Source organism: Gadus morhua, chromosome 7, assembly GCF_902167405.1.
Source record: "Gadus morhua chromosome 7, gadMor3.0, whole genome shotgun sequence".
NCBI lineage: Eukaryota > Metazoa > Chordata > Actinopteri > Gadiformes > Gadidae > Gadus > Gadus morhua.
This window is the reverse complement of record NC_044054.1, coordinates 13,749,670-13,765,940: the sequence shown is the minus strand read 5'-3', so window position 1 is coordinate 13,765,940 and position 16,271 is coordinate 13,749,670. Positions and strand designations below refer to the sequence as shown.

General features: G+C 42.0%; 2 protein-coding genes across 2 annotated transcripts; both read right to left on the bottom strand.

Annotated features, from left to right (window-relative positions):
* Positions 1-4,876: 4,876 nt before the first annotated feature.
* chrdl2 (chordin-like 2) lies at positions 4,877-10,478 on the bottom strand. Its single transcript, XM_030361971.1, has 11 exons — positions 10,057-10,478; positions 9,681-9,793; positions 9,344-9,437; positions 9,107-9,252; positions 8,413-8,506; positions 8,132-8,193; positions 7,797-7,986; positions 7,237-7,425; positions 6,550-6,717; positions 6,358-6,450; positions 4,877-6,167 (listed from the first exon to the last, which is right to left on the bottom strand). The coding sequence occupies exons 1-11, from the start codon at positions 10,121-10,123 to the stop codon at positions 6,040-6,042; spliced, it is 1,344 nt and encodes a 447-aa protein (XP_030217831.1). The 5' UTR covers positions 10,124-10,478; the 3' UTR covers positions 4,877-6,039.
* An 81-nt stretch (positions 10,479-10,559) lies between these two features.
* On the bottom strand, positions 10,560-16,257 carry spag7 (sperm associated antigen 7). Its single transcript, XM_030361972.1, has 7 exons — positions 16,142-16,257; positions 15,596-15,663; positions 13,799-13,887; positions 13,054-13,138; positions 12,430-12,519; positions 12,060-12,216; positions 10,560-11,869 (listed from the first exon to the last, which is right to left on the bottom strand). Exons 1-7 carry the CDS (start codon positions 16,224-16,226, stop codon positions 11,739-11,741), a joined length of 705 nt encoding a protein of 234 aa, XP_030217832.1. The 5' UTR covers positions 16,227-16,257; the 3' UTR covers positions 10,560-11,738.
* Positions 16,258-16,271: the final 14 nt, after the last annotated feature.

The following is a 16,271-nucleotide window of genomic DNA, read 5'->3' as shown; positions in this document are numbered from 1 at the left end:
TAAATTCAGTGCTCTGGTTCATTCAGTTTGCGATAGCATGCGTTGGTTAAAAGCCGACAATTTGACATGCTTGTTTCCATCTCACTGAGGTCAGGATTTTATTCCGTTGTTTGTGCCATTTCGATAAAACCAGGCCAAGAAATAGTATCTAGCCCTGCAGTTGGATACAGCAGAAAACAATCCAATCTGGCCTTTCAGAGACACTGAGCATAACACGGTAAGAACTTAAAACTCTACCGCTCCAACGACTTTGGAATCTAATAGGCATTACTTTTGCCAAAAATCATGTCCATGACCAGTCAGTCCGTACATAAAATATTAATTTAGGGGTTTATAGAGCGCTTTTCAAGGAGCTGCGACCACTCAAAGAAAAGCTTAATGTCTGCCTCTCATTTGATGAAAACCTTAATACTTTTACGTTTTCATCATTTAAAAACAAACGTGATCGTACAGTTACATCCACATTTGCATTTCAAAATAATACTGCAAACGCATCGCTTTGTTTAAATCTCATCACCATAGCCACATATCTCGTGTCACAGTAGCTGTTGTTGCAGCAACTTCGCCCGAAAAGGGGCAGGGTGTAGAATTTAGTGGCTTCTAGCGTATGAGGTCCTATCAATGCATATGATATTGTTGTGAATATCGTATGGATTTAGAAGAGTTTCACACACTTTTTTATCCAAGTGTAATATAGTGCAGCGAATGGCCGATTGGGGATTATGATAAGTGGGTGTACATTCGTTAGTACTTCCATGTTTTGGAGATGTTCATTTTTTCTCTTGTTTCCCTCTTTGATAACTAAAAGTTGGCTATCACTCATTTGGATAAAGATAAAATCCAAAACGAAACTGTTGCGATTCAACTGTACACTCATGTAATGTTATCAAAAACAAGCTATTTTCACGTACCGGAGTACAATTTAACAATGGCCTGTAACACCGACTGACGATTTATTAGCTGGCTACAGCCGTCTAAAATCAACCTTAACATGAATGCCGCTTTCTCGCAAAACAGGCCAGTATAGTCCACAGTAGTCCTCACCACCCCTAGTGCTACTCGATTCTACACATTGGGCTGTTAAAGTGGTACTCTCATTTCCCATAAGATATTGGCTTATCATTGATATCTTCGGTGATAAGTGTTTAGTTTCTCCAGAGGTACAAACAGTGCCGCTGCCGACCCCAGTTCATAACATTCATGATACTGCAAGTGCAAGGGCTTATCAATCCTCATTGTGAAATATACATTTACACAACTAAACTATACACAACTAAATATACATTTATGTACATGAACATCTTCAAGATTAGCACTTAGACCCTGTCATCATCAAACTATTCAAATACATTCACATACTCAACACTTTGTGGTTAGTGTATACTTTTGTATAAACAAATACATAGAGGAGACTTGAGGAAAGTGTTAAATACATACATATTGATGAGCAGGAGACATTCCTCCAGAAGCACGAATTGGGAAAAGGTCAGGCATCAGCACAATCCAATTTCAAGTCACAGATGAGTCAAAACAGGCGGTTGTTCGAGAGATAAGAGGCTTTTTGTGTGTGTGTGGGTGTGTGTATCTGTGTGTTATATTTGCTTTTGCAGTGTATGGACATGTGATGCACGTGAATGTGTATGTGCATGCAATGAGTGTGCGGTGTGTATCAGTGTGCGCGGGGGCATGCGTGTGCTAACATTGTTTGAAAGCTCACATCTGGAACAATCAGCATTGGCAACAGCAATCAGAACAGAGAAATGCCTTGTTATGATTTGTGTAACTCTCAAATCAAGAGCCAACAGCTCTGACAAAAGTCCCAGGGTAACTCAAACACCAGTGTCAGCTAAGAAAAGGGCCCAAAAACATTACTTACACTGCTTGTCAGCAGCAGGCCAGCTTAATTCAAACGCCACATTGATTAATTAGTTATTTCCTGTAATTATACTAGATTTACAGGGATAGTTTGAGAGGCTGGAGCTTGAACTGTCAACTGAATTGATTTAGATGTGGAGTTGGTCTGCTTTCGGTATCAAACATTTTCCTGAAAGGTTGTACGTCTACTTTTTTCCCAGTGACCCTTCACACAAAAAACGAAATGGTGCATGTGTGAAAAGAGTAGTTATGACAAGAAGCCCAGGGTCTGTCTGTCTGTACCCGGGAAGCAGTCCAGCCAGGGGCCATAGGGTCGACCGCGGCCATCTTAATTAAGGACAGGACCAGGGTGTGGAAAACAGGGCCCTTAACAAATTTCGGAAGTATTTTGATGAAGTATAAACTCCGGGGTTATCCCGAGCACGTTAATCAGCTACAAAAGCAAACACGTCTGTCGGAGCTGGTTAGTGTAATGCTTGGTGGCTTTTCAACCAAAGCGTCGTTCTCACCACTTCCATTGCCCAGAAATGCTGGCACACCCGGGCCAGAGCAGCTGCAGCACACATTATGCTCTCTCCTCGATTGGTTTCACGTCGTTAAACACCTTGAAAGAGCAATGATTGCGCTCATACTCATTAATTTGCACGTTTGATCCAAATACATGGTAAGGCTCATGCAGGGGTTTCTATGATTTATGCTCATCAACCAATAAAACATGACACAAGCAACTCACGTTTGCTTTTGAAGGCCGTTTCCTCTTTTTGCACAGAATATAACGTTACGTAGTCAAATATTTGCTCAAATACACTTCTGGTTGTCATATCCTGAAATAAAGAAGAAAACAAACTCTTTCCGGGTGTTGAATTAAACAAAGGTGACGTGTTTACGCAGAAACCTGCGAAAATCCTAATTAAAAGAAAATTACCGCTTCAATCTGAATTAAATAACGCTTGACCTTGTCCTGACCTGGAGGCTGGTCCCCGCTCTGAAGTGCTGCTAGACTGTCTCGGGCGGGGTACTGCTCCCATCAGGCTGATTTATGCCCAGTGACTGCCCCCAGCTGGGCCCACAGCCCGGGCCAAGCACTGGCATGCAGAGCTCAGCCGGCCACGGCAGCGGCCTCTTGGAGATACAAAATGCGTGCCAATCGTAAAATATATGAAATCTGTATTATCGTCAGAAAATTATTAAATCACTAAAATAATATCATAGGATATTATTTAGAGTGTAGAAATTAATCAAATCAAAATTAGGGGTTAAACACATGAGTAACCCCAAATAATAAAAATAAAATTGCATCCAAAAAATGAAGGAAAGTGAATTTGTTTAGTGATTGAGAGATGGGAAAGATGGTAGAGACAGAGAGAGAGAGAGAGAGAGAGAGAGAGAGAGAGAGAGAGAGAGAGAGAGAGAGAGAGAGAGAGAGAGAGAGAGAGAGAGAGAGAGAGAGAGAGAGAGAGAGAGAGAGAGAGAGAGAGAGAGAGAGAGAGAAAGAGAGGGAGAGAGAGCTTGTGAGAGAGAGGGAGGTCTGATGTGAGAAGGAAACACCATTCCGACCTTACGGAGGAGAGGAGAAAAAGAGAGCACAGTGAAGGAGAAAGAGAGAGCATGGAGAAGGAGAAAGAGAGATCATAGTGAAGGAGAAAGAGAGAGCACAGAGCACAGTGAGGGAGAAAGAGAGAGCACAGCGAAAGCGAAAGAGAGAGCACAGTGAAGGAGAAAGAGAGCACAGTGAAGTAGAAAGAGAGAGCACAGTGAAGGAGAAAGAGAGAGCACAGAGAAAGAGAAAGAGAGAGCATAGAAAGTAACTACATGTTTTATTTTGAACTGTTTTTGTCTCAGTCATTCCCAGTTCATGCATCCACATTACTTCTTGTATGTATTTATACATTATGTACACATCTCTCCTCCATTTCCTGTACTTCACTCTGAAGCAAGTCTGTTTATGTTCTAGGTTTAACGTTGTTATTTTGCCATTATTCCATCGTGTGTGTTCACATGGCAACAATTGCACTTCTAGCCGTGCCTGGAAGGATATATTCCATGCCCAAAGTTCTAAATTATGCCTCATATTACACAGAACATGTACTACGTCGACATAACAGCTGGCTTGTTGAGAGCTGTACGGTTTAAGTCTGTTGCCTAGGTTTACAATGGCAGAGGATGGAACAGGCAACCCAATGATCTACCGGCATCTACCTAATTTTAATATTTTTGTATTTTGCCGCATGAGAATAATTGTGGATATGAACACAGATATTTACATTCAGCAGATGCTCCTATCCAAAGAGACTTACAAGTGAGTCTGAGAATAATCAAAGCAGACATCCAACAAGTAATCACAAGTGTGGCCAGACTGAATTTTGAGGAACCATAACTGATGTGCAGAAGAGTAGCTGTGAGAGTTTGCTCGATGTTATGCAGAAAAGTTGGATTGTTATAAATCTACAGTGCCTTTCATCCTCAACAGTACTTGGGCTTTGACTCAGGTTTCCATATACATTAAAAGGTTCAACATTCACAGACCCAGATGTTTATCGTAGATCATACTATTGGATAAATGTCCGGTTAGCACCAGTGGGAAACCCAAACTGTAGATTAAATCCTTGTTAAAAACGACCTCAGTTTGAAGGAAATCTGTTTCGTGAAGGTTTTATGAAAGAGAAAGACTGCTTCAAGTTCATTGTAGAAACTTTATTTTAATCCAAACATTGTACCGTGTATCATTTAACCTTACTATAAGGGAATGGCTCGTCTACGCACTATTTATGCAGTACATTTTTTATTTGAATAGTACTACTGCAATATCTGGTACGATATCGATATCTGAAACTGCAGTAACTAGTATGTTTATCAGAATACTACTGTGATATCTGGTGTGGTTTTAATACTACTGTGGTATCTGGTATATTTTTAATACTACTACTGTGATATCTGGTGTATTTTAATAAATGCTACCTCACTATCGGTATGTTGTTAATACTACTTATGATATGTGGTGTTTTTTTTTTTGGTGTTACATTTGCTGTGATATCACATTTGCTGTGATATCTGCTACCACGCTATGGGTGTGTTTCGGTGGTGCTGGTGGGACTTTGCACCTCTGCTTTTGATTTATCTTCTAATACTTAACGTGAGTTCTGGTGCAGAGCCTCGCCCCCATTTGGGGTGCCTCTAGGGCAGGGGTTCTCAAAGTTTTGACAGCCGAGGGCCAATTTAGGAAACTAAAATTTGACTGAGGGCTGCCAAAGGAAAAAATGTTCGGCGGGAAACGACGGGAAACAAATATTTTTTTCAGGGATGTTTCAGCGGGCCGCCATTGGCCCGTGGGCCTCAGTTTGAGAACAAATGCTCTAGGGAGTGAGGAGCTGTTCATATATATACAGCCTTTTTACCTAGGTAAGCTTAGCTACAATTCAGGACTAGTGTAAAATGATTCATGCATAACTTATTCAGACTTAATTTTGAGGATGATTTTGTTGAACATGCACGTTAATGGATGATAAGGTAGAGCCATACACAGGTGTTGATGTTAAGCCTTCTCAGTGGGCTAACTTGTCACAGATTCATAGCTTTTTAATGTTTAGAGAAACACAAAGCATTGATCAAAGTGTGTATGGATGTATAGATACAAACATTTGAATCATACAATAAGCATGACAGGCATTCTTTAAGTTCATAAGACTTTTATATGTACAATAAATATAAAAAGATAACAGAGTAACTCAACAGAATTACAGTAAAGTTTTTAAAGGCTGTTGATTTAGGTCAATAACCCCCTGTCTGAAGTGTTATAACAAAACACTTACAATGTTATATGGAGACATTGTTAACGAAACATTAACTGTTTAATTAGTACATCGAGCTGGTACAAGAGATTCTGACCGCAAAAATCATATATCTGAACTCTATTTGGGTACTGGTAATGTAAACATTTTAAGTTTTTATATTTTGCCATACGGTCATACACTGTATATTGTTTGTTGCAGTATGTATGTAAAAACTATTTTTATAAACAGTTCTACCTTATGAAACAACTATTAAAAAAAAGCTCTTTCTATAAATATTGTTTCGTGCATTGTTTTGTGGCAGAAGTCTATGGTATATTTGCGATGATCCTGCTTTAACTGGAATCTAACTGTATCTCCGCGGGACATTGTGTGTTTAAGGTGAACACATGTCTTCAGTGTGCTTGGGGTTTAAATAATTGACTATCTCCCTGATGCCGTCATCGCAAACCGTCGTTTGAGAATTGTCACCGATATTCTCCCCCTTAAACTTTTTCCAGGTGTCTGCAAAAGAACCCACAAAAGCCTCAGCAACAGAAAAGTTGAAAATAATAATCAAAATAATAATTTGAACCATTTAAATTAAATATACGCAAAACCTTTTGAAAAACAAAAAAAGTGCCACCGCCATATCATTGAAGATTTATATTATATACTGTATGTGTGGAGAGTGTAGAACAATGAATCAACCAACCTTCAGCGACCGTAGCGAGCAATGTGTAGCTTTCAGGGTGATCCGTGACGTTTCTACGTTCCACTTCTGTGATTTCCAACAACTGTAAATCCTCTGCGAGGGTCATAAAAGTCAAAACGCTGCATTTTAGCAATTTTAACCATCTATAACTATAACAATTTTTTTTCATTTTTTTTTGAAGCTACACATTACCTCCCACGGTCTTCCAGGTTTGGAGTTCCACCTCCGTCAGCCCCAACTTTTCGATGGCGATGGTTCTGATGTCGTCTGAGTCGTTTCTCACTGGTTCCACCTTGTAGACGAGGACGTTGTTTCGGTAACCATGGTGACACTTGCTCTGGTTCGTCTCGGCCCGAAGCTCTGGAGCAAGAACCAGGACAATGGTAGCATGGCAGGCTTTGGACTGATCGTCGAATCAAACATTCCCTAACGTTTTGTGCTGAGGCACAGAAAAAATCTGAACTAGAAATTCAAGGCACACCTGTGAAAATACGAATAATAAAAGTACAATCTAATGTGAAATGTATTCCATATGCATTGATGGTTGTTATAGACTTTAGCTGACAAAGAAAATGTTGGGGGCGAAGCACGCAACAAAAATAATAAATACAAATGCACACAAATCAAATATTTTATGTCCAGTGGCGTGGCGTTCGTGGTTGGTCAGATTGACGAATGGCATTTAATATTTGTTAACAGAAATCCGTAATTGACTTTGCCGGCTTTGCCCTGGTCCCTTCAAGCTTATTTCATATTTGTCGATCCTCTTATCCATTCATTTAAATCCGACAACATTCATGGTGCTCCAATCACAGCCTGGAGGCCCATTGGTGTTCCTCAGGGCACTACGTTCAGGCTGCTACTCTTCTGCAGTTATACCTGGGCAGGTCTTACAGCATTTCCCCGCTGACTTGGTGGGTCGTTTGCAGGGGTACTGGTTGGGACAGGTGATGCGTCGGCAGTCCTGCAGGCCGTCACTGCACGAGCACAGGATGCACTCCAGGACGCGTCCCAGGACAGGGTGCCATGTCTCCCCGTGGGAGTACGTCTTACTGTTGTACGAACACGCTGGGGGGGTGGGGGGAGACACATGCTGTTAAGGATGCGACTCGGACAGCAACAAGGTTAATCGGTGGACTAGTAGTTATTTGTGATCAATATGAATTATTATTATTACAATTTATTTTGTGTTTTAGAACATAATAACACATTAACATATATAACATGTAACATATATTTAACACAATGGTTATAATAACAATAATTATTATTATTGTTACTACCATTATATAGAATCAATATCTTTACTATTATCAGTCTAGGGTTATCCTTGTGCCTAACCTTTTCTTCCTAAAGTGCCGAGTAGTAAAGCAGGGTTATGACGTAGTAGGAGCGGCTGCGGAGCAATTTGGAACAATGCAAGAGGTTAAAAAACAAACCTTTCTGCTGTTTCTTCTGTAAGAAGATCTTGACAGTTGTGTCCGCAGCTCCCTTCAGGTTGAGCTTGCCCAGACCCAGGCCCCAGGGCCCCGACCTGGGGCTGCTCTTCAGTGAGGACAAGGTGGCCCCAAGGACCCCCGACCGGTCCCTCACCAGTGGCTCCTCAGAGCACTGGTCCACAGAGTGTCTCTGGTGTCACCGGGCAGATATAAACCCAGCGTTGAGTTAGTGGTTACTTGTGTTACAATCTGCAAGAATGGTTTTATTCAAGACTTGATGTATGAAACACACATATTAAATAACTGTCATCATGAACGATTATGAATGGACTCACAACGCCCCGGTTCAGCTGTTGGTTTCCATCCTCTGTGGACGAGGAGCCGCTGGTCAGCTGATCTGGAAGGAGGATCAATCATCAACGTGTCAGTATGCAGGCATAGTGCATGCAACGTCCATCGGAGTAGCCACAATCATTATGAGCACGTTCCACTACAGATGTGTTGCTGTGATTGGCCGTCAAGCCAGGTATATGGGACGCAGACAGATCAGATCCGTGCAAGGATATTCTATATACATCACAATATATGAATGCAGACATAAGGAGAGCGTGAGGACCTCTGCAGACCATGCAGCAGGTGTCTGGCAGGGGGACGGGGGAGGAACAGCTCAGGGACTGGCAGGTCTTCAGTGCGCAGAAGATGTTCCCATTCTGGAGGAACCGCAGGTAAAAAGAGTTGCATCACTTCATTGGTATACACATTCATGTTGTGGATTTAAGAATATAAATATTCATAAGAAATGGATAATCTGCGGTTGAGAAAGAAAGTACCAGTATTTTTAAAGTAGGCCTATATTAATTAAATATGAATCCAGCTTTGCTTTTACACACTGATTCTCATTCAGAGAGTAAATTACATATTTCTACGTTCAGAATTCAGAGTTCAAAATGATGGAACATTTTCCGAAGTTACTGCTGATGGAGATAGTAGAGCAGGTGAGGGGTCGAGCATGTTCCAGAGACACATGGGTCAAATCAAAGGGGATCTTCATCGATAGGTTAGAACTGACCACAACAAGGATTCCCACATAAAAAAAAAAAATTGGACAATTGGAATCAATTGTTTTGGTTTCATAAAAAAGCTGTCAGACATCTTCATAACAGCTTAAGCACAAGCTTTAGTATTTTGGGTATGATTTGTATGCGGGGTTTGGGTTATGTTTGTGTTGTGGGCCTGGGACTTGGGTCTATATAAGACGCAACGTGTTATGTTAATAAACATCTAACGTTAGAGGATAACGGGGCACTCACCGAGCACGTGCACATGACGCACTGGTTGGTCTGCCTGGACGGGAACAGGTCGTGTTTGGTGAACGACTCCCCTGGTTGGTAAACACTCCCGTTGTACCGACAGGTCTTCACCGAGGCTCGGAGTCCTGCAGGAACCCGGGGCTCGTCTGCAGAAGAAGAACCCAACAAACAATCCTGCATTCACTAAGGGGGAAGAACGATTTTTATACGGTAGAGCTGTGTCTGTGCTGGGCTAACCTGGGCAGCGGGGGCAGCACTGCTGCGGCTCGGTCACTGAATTCTCACAAGTCAACGCAGGACACCTGATTGTGTTACATTTCACATGGCCCGCCTAAAAGAGATGGACGCTGACGGTTAACGAGGCAAACACTGAACTACACAAACACACACACGCGTCACGCGCACGCACGCACACTAACAGTGGCGGTATACAGCGGAGAGGAGAATGGTCACGTCAATTAAACAAACGAAGTCATACATTTAAGAATTTAAGGCTCCTTTTTCTTTTTTTGCGTAAAAGGCTGTGGAAGTGGAGGTATTTTGGGACGGTAAAAAAATTGGCACCATAAGCTACCTCCGTGCACATGCAGCGCATACAGAACATGAAGCCAAAGGGCTCGAGGTAGGGATGCCAGCTGTCTCCGGGACTGAAGATCTTGTCTTTGAAAGTGCATGTCGTCCCCGACACTGAATGAAAAAGATATTGCAGCCATCAGATGTGTAGGAATCACGCATTATTCAATAAACAATGTTTATGCTTTCTTTATTTTGTTTAAACAAACAGAGAAAAATGGCTACAGAAGGTAGAACAACGATTACAATGGTATTCAACAAAGAATAAGGAAATGTAAAATGTAAAAAAAATATATATTTGACTTGAGTTACGAACTTATTTGACTTTAAACCTATGTAATCAGTCCAGAACAAAGTTGCCTTATGGTTCCCCTCACCTTTTGTCGTTTTCAGCTCTGCATCCGCCAACCAAGTTATGAAGATAAACAGAGAGATGAGCGTCATGTCTCGAATATGTTAAGAGTGGGTCTTCTACGCGAAATAAAAGTTAGTTAGATCCTGCGTATCTTCAGGACAGCGAGAAACGAGGATAAAAAGCAGCTATTTATCATTTATTCACCCGAGGCGCCCCCTAGAGGCGCGGAGAGGACACGTGCATGAGAAGGTTGTGAAATGACGCTTCGGGGCCAAGCGGTTGTGCAAAATCCAAAACAAGGAACTAGAATTGTGTTTTGAGGTACGCTGTGATCAATTACACTAAATACTTTCATTTATGTATTAACAATCCGACATGATTGGCACACAAAGGATGCAGATCAGTAGGACCTGAAAGTTAATATATTTGTTGAAATATCCTTTGAGGAGATTACGTGAAAACATTTCTAAAATAGGCTATTATGGATAGACTTATGGAACAAATTACTTGAAAATTGCTATAACCTACTGTGTTTTTGTTAGTTTTTATTTGAAATAGAGGTTACCTTTTACATACATGTATGCTGATGGCAACAATCATAAAAACAGACAAGGGTATGTCAAATAAGAAACATTATAAAGCACAGTGAAAAGTCAGGAAATAAATATAACATCCATTTAAAATACAACCCGCTTTGATAGCCTTAGTTTATAAGGGCTATACTCGCTTTAGAACTGTAGGAACCAGACTTTTATGAACACACAACATAGCAGACACGACCACAAATATGTTCATTTCATGAATAATAAAAAAATAAATTCTAAAACCTCCCTCCTCTTTTGGAACCTTTGCCATAACTGCCCGTTTCCATCACGGTGTAAAAACGCTTGGTTTAAATATCATCGCTAGATGGCGCCAAACATTCCTATAGCAGACGTCCATTGATCAACGGAGACACTTTAAAAAACATTTGTTTGCGCCTTCTACCGTTTATTCCTGGGCTACTACAATACGTTATTTGTGTGTGGAAGTTTGAAACTTATTCAGTAAATCATATAGCCCTATTGAACCTCATTAAAAAAACGATTCTGGTGTACAAACCAGTAAAAAAAATAAAATACAAAAATAATAAAGACAAAAACAAACAGAAAAGATTTCATAAGATGAGTTTCAAGGGAACAGTGCATGTACAAACAGGTTATAGCTTCACAATCACAAATCGTTAAGCATCTTTGAATTTATTCCTATCATCAATTTGAAATACACTAGTCTCGAGGACTATTGTTTTACTGAACAAAATGTAGTGCCTTTTGCAGCCTATATATGCAGCCTTATAGCGAATGTATGTTATGTTGTCACAGTAAATTTGAGGCCATTTCAGGAACTTGTAGTCATTTATCTGAAACCGGTTGTCACTTGCGACTTACTTTGGAGAAGAGAAAACACTTTATAGACCTTTTTTAAAACTAGTTGTAATGGAAATATTCCACTAAAAAGCGACCACACACCTCAGTGGGTGGATGTATGCACATGTACGTTTGAGCCCTGTCCCTATGACGATGTATTAAGAGATACCGGAGGACAGCACGGTGCTGTGGGGCTCTCGGACCATCGTCTGGTACACTTTAACGGGAATATTGCTTCTTGAACGTTTAAAAACTCACACTAACACAGAGAGGGGGAGCAGGCGGGGGGCCAGGGCCCTCAGGACTGACTGCTGCCTGCGTCAGGCCCCGTAGCCCCCGGGGGATCCTCCAGCTTCTGCTTCTTCTTAGCTCTGATCTGGTTCATGGCCTCCTCGATGGAGCGCTTGTCCCGCTTGTTCGCCGTGGGCACTGCAATTGGTCCAACCGTCGACCAATGGAAAGAGAAGCCGGGAGAATGGAGAAGGGGGGTGACACAAGTAAAAAATTGTATTCCAATTGTAAATATATGTAATTTGCTGTTTAGGATTATTATATGGATTATTCTAGAAAGGTGGCTGGATAATTTAATGTTTATTGAAAGTCGGCTAGGTGCACTCACCACAGCCATAGGCGCTGTTGGCCTCCAGCGTGTGCGCCGCGTCCTTAGCGGCAGACGTCCCGATCAGGTGGCTGTACTTGTCCCGGTAGTTGGAGGCGGGGGACGCCTCCAGTTTATTGGTCTTCAGAGAGGTGGCCTGCTCCAACGCTGCCTGCTCCTGGAAACACAAAATGGTGAGCCGGGGTTAGTGTGAGCCGGTGTGTGTGTGTGTGTGTGTGTGTGTGTGTGTGTGTGTGTGTGTGTGTGTGTGTGTGTGTGTGTGTGTGTGTGTGTGTGTGTGTGTGTGTGTGTGTGTGTGTGTGTGTGTGTGTGTGTGTGTGTGTGTGTGTGTGTGTGTGTGTGTGTGTGGGGCCCCGTGCGGCGGCTGTACCTTGAGCCTGCGGCGCTGCTCGGCCACCTGTGGGTTCCACTCCTCTCCCTTGCGGTACGCCTCCAGCTCATCGTCTGTAGGGGCAGACTCCTGCAGACAAGACACAGGACGCGTGGGGAGGTTTAAAGTGTTGGCGTGCCACGCAGACTGGGAGGGGCGCTCTGTGACTGGGAGCGGGGGAAGGTGGTGGGAAAGGGTAACTGTGAGTATGAGAGGACGATTCCTTTTGAGGAATGGATTCATGCGTTTATGAATGGGCGCATGTGTGTATGAATTGGTAAATATGTGCTTGAGTGGGTGAATGTGTATGAGTGGGTGAATGTGTATGAGTGGGTGAATGTGTATGAGTGGGTGAATGTGTATGAGTGGGTGATTGTGTATCAGTGGGTGAATGTGTACGAGTGGGTGAATGTGTACGAGTGGGTGAATTTGTATGAGTGGGTGAGTGTGTATGAGTGGGTGAGTGTGTACGAGTGGCTGAAAGTGAGTATGAGTGGGTATAAATGAGTATGAATGTGATGCATTCATTATAAAGCCTTGTGTGTGGCCATCAAGTTGAGAGAAGTGTTCTATAAATACTGTCCATCCACCATTCAAACAAATGTGATCTATTGTATACCCCACCTTCTTGAAAAGCATGACGTAGCGACTCTCCTCGTCCTCCCCAAAGGAGAAGGACGCGAGCCCAGCCACCTCCGCAACATCATGTCTGCAGGAACAACGCAGAGAAGTGGCTTTAGATTAGAGGAATTTTATAGGAATGTATACATTTGTAAAAAAAAACAGTATACAGATTGCGAAAAGCTTAAAGAAGATTTGCGAATTATTGAAATGTTTCTCTGCACTCACTCAGATTTATCCCACTGCCCATACCACAGCCACTATCCCCTCACAGAATTAAAAAATGTGTGACTCAGTCTCTGAATCCTCTAGACAACACAGAATCACGGATTCAGCAGATCTTCACATAGACAATGTCAATAATTAACCTGGGGTCTTAACTGTCTTAAGACAGACACAATGCTTCAAAGTTGTATTACAGCCTTAAAAGAAGCACCCCTTCCTTTTAGACAACGCCTGTTAGAGATCTTCGTGATCAGGCTGGGAGAGCCAGACTGGAAATGCCAATTTTAGTTTAGCCAGTGGTGCATTATGGTACTTTTATATGTACTTTCCTTTTAATTCCCATTGTAATAACGGCAGCAATTTCTCTGAGTGACATAGTAGCATCAAGCGATTCAAGCTGCAAACTGTAAAATAGGCCTGGGAGCGTTGTACATTACCGATATTAATTGATGATGATGTCAAGTGTTTAGGCTTTATAACTAAGAGTACTTAGTTTAAGAGTATACTTTCTAATTGTACTTACATTATACTTCTTTCTATCTTCCCCATGGGTGTGTATTTTCGTTTGGGCTGCGTACTGTCCTGAATAAAATCTGAAACCTCCTTCTCCATCTGCAGAAGAACATACACCATACATGTAGCATGTTAAAGATAAATAAACAACATATGTAGCATGTTAAAGATACATAATCCATACATTAATCATGGTAAAGATAGGGTGTAACGATACACGTATTTGTCCCGAACCGTCACGGTACAGGCACTTCTGGGTAGTTACAGAGGTAGACCGCGGTGCGTAAAAGTGGCGTACATAGCGTTAATATGACGAATGTAAAGGCTTGTTTTGCGATGCCGAATTTAAAACTTGAAGTCGAATTGCCCCCCGGACAGTTTAGCCAAATTATACTACTCTGACTCCGCTATCCGACTCCATAACTACGGAGACCCCTTGAGAATTTGCAGCTCTCCGTCAGGATGTCGGATACGCAATGCAATTTGCCGCCCGATCGATCTTATATGTTTACTGCAAACCATGTAAGCAGTGTTGTAAATAAACTTCCAAAGTTTTTCAAATCTTATTTGGTGTTTTATTGGTCCTTAATGTGCAAGTAAACAATGTACAAAGTAAATAAGGGGCAAAGTCAAACCGGAGAAGTGATTCCGGAAATGATTCTGTTAGAGGACCAATGACAGCCCTTGCCGTCTCCGTTGCGTCGATGGATAGTTAAAAAATATTGGATGTGAACGTAAGCTACGGAGAGGGTCTCCGACAGGCTCTCCGGCTACGTCCAGGTGTTACTAACACCGTTGCTGTGAAAAAGAAACCCAGCTGTGCAAACCCAGCTCACGACACTATTTCAACAACCCCTGACTGGGAATTCAGAAATGCAAATGCCATAACCAAGTTTATTGGTGTTTTCATTGCTTCTGATCTACGGCCAGTCTCCGTTGTTGACGAACAAGCAGTTTTAAAAATGTTCCCCTTAACTATGAACCGTACCGTCCTGTACCCTACCGTGACTTCAAAACCGAGTTACGTACCGTTACACCCCTAATAAACAATACATGTCACAGGTTAAAGATACAGTTTACAGAGGTAGTGAACCTACTCTTCTGGAATTCTATCACTATACTGATATATTAGGGGGGAAAAAAGTCCCATTAGACTACAAGTGTACAAGCAGGTTAACCCCCTCTCGAAGGCAGCAGTCCACATAAAACGCTGGCCAGACCGAGCTCCCCACATCAAACACACACTGGGGCTTGTATTGAAAGAGCCCAAGATGCTTCACCCTCTATCGGACGCTGCTATCAACATGAACCGCTGCCAAGACAGAGCTCCCCACATCCAAACACACCTCCCACACACTCGACTGCTTTCGGAGCAAAATTGAACATTCACACTTGTTTGCAGAGAGGACACAAGCAATCAAAAAATCTCTATTGAATAAGTAGCATGATATACTAGCTATTTTTTATCAATAAAAACTGTGAACCAACTTCAGTGACACTACATTAATTGGCTTACGCTTTTGTCCAACGCAACAAAAACTCCAATCAATAAGGAAGATATAACTCTAAAAGGGCAAGAATCATTGGAGTACATAAACTTAAGTGCTACAAAAACCCTTGATATACAAACAGTCAACGTCCAAAATATCCCTGAATCCCCATCAGCTTTGGACATGACGAAAGGGAGGGGGAGAGGATTAAGTTGGTTGCAGTCTGCCACCTTACCAATAGAGGCCACTAAATGATATACTGTACCTTTAAAGATTACTTTTCAATTGATAGATGACGGATGGATGGAAGAGCTCACCTTTTTCCTAAAGTCAGCTTTCTTTCTCTTTTCATCCTCTTGCATCTTCTTCATTCTGGCTGCTTGCTCTGAAAAGACAGAAGGGTATCTGTAAGGGTTTTTAATGTTCAATACTTTGTAACCACTGTCCTATATACAAAGTATAATCTGAATATAACCTTTCATTAGTCCTTCACATAGTGTGCTATGTAAACAACCATTAAAACTGGTCTTTCAGGAAGGCCTGGTCTTTTTTAGGTATTGGAATTGACAATAGGATATATACAATAAAACACAAACTAACGTGTATTACTAGGTTGTGTCACTGTCATTAGCATCCATGCGTAGGTTGTACTAAGTTAACAGGTTTGTGTTGACCTACACAAGTCTTTTAATAATTTAAGGCGGGACTAAAAAGCGACGCATGCTTGATGGAGAGCTGGCTTGGCCAATCTGAGGACGAGAAAACCATTTCGCTTCCCTTTTAATAATGCGCATTCCGATATATGATGCCCGTTCATAAATGTCTCCTTTCAACAGTAGTGGCGACTTGTGGAGAGTGTGTACCTCGGGCCTTTCGTCGGCTTTCCTTGTCGCCGACTGTCGGAGGTTTCTCCATCGAGCTTAAAATTGAGCCTAGGAGGTCCGCCATCTTGGAATAATAGTATTAGCGCCGGTTTTGCGCAGGCGCGACTTT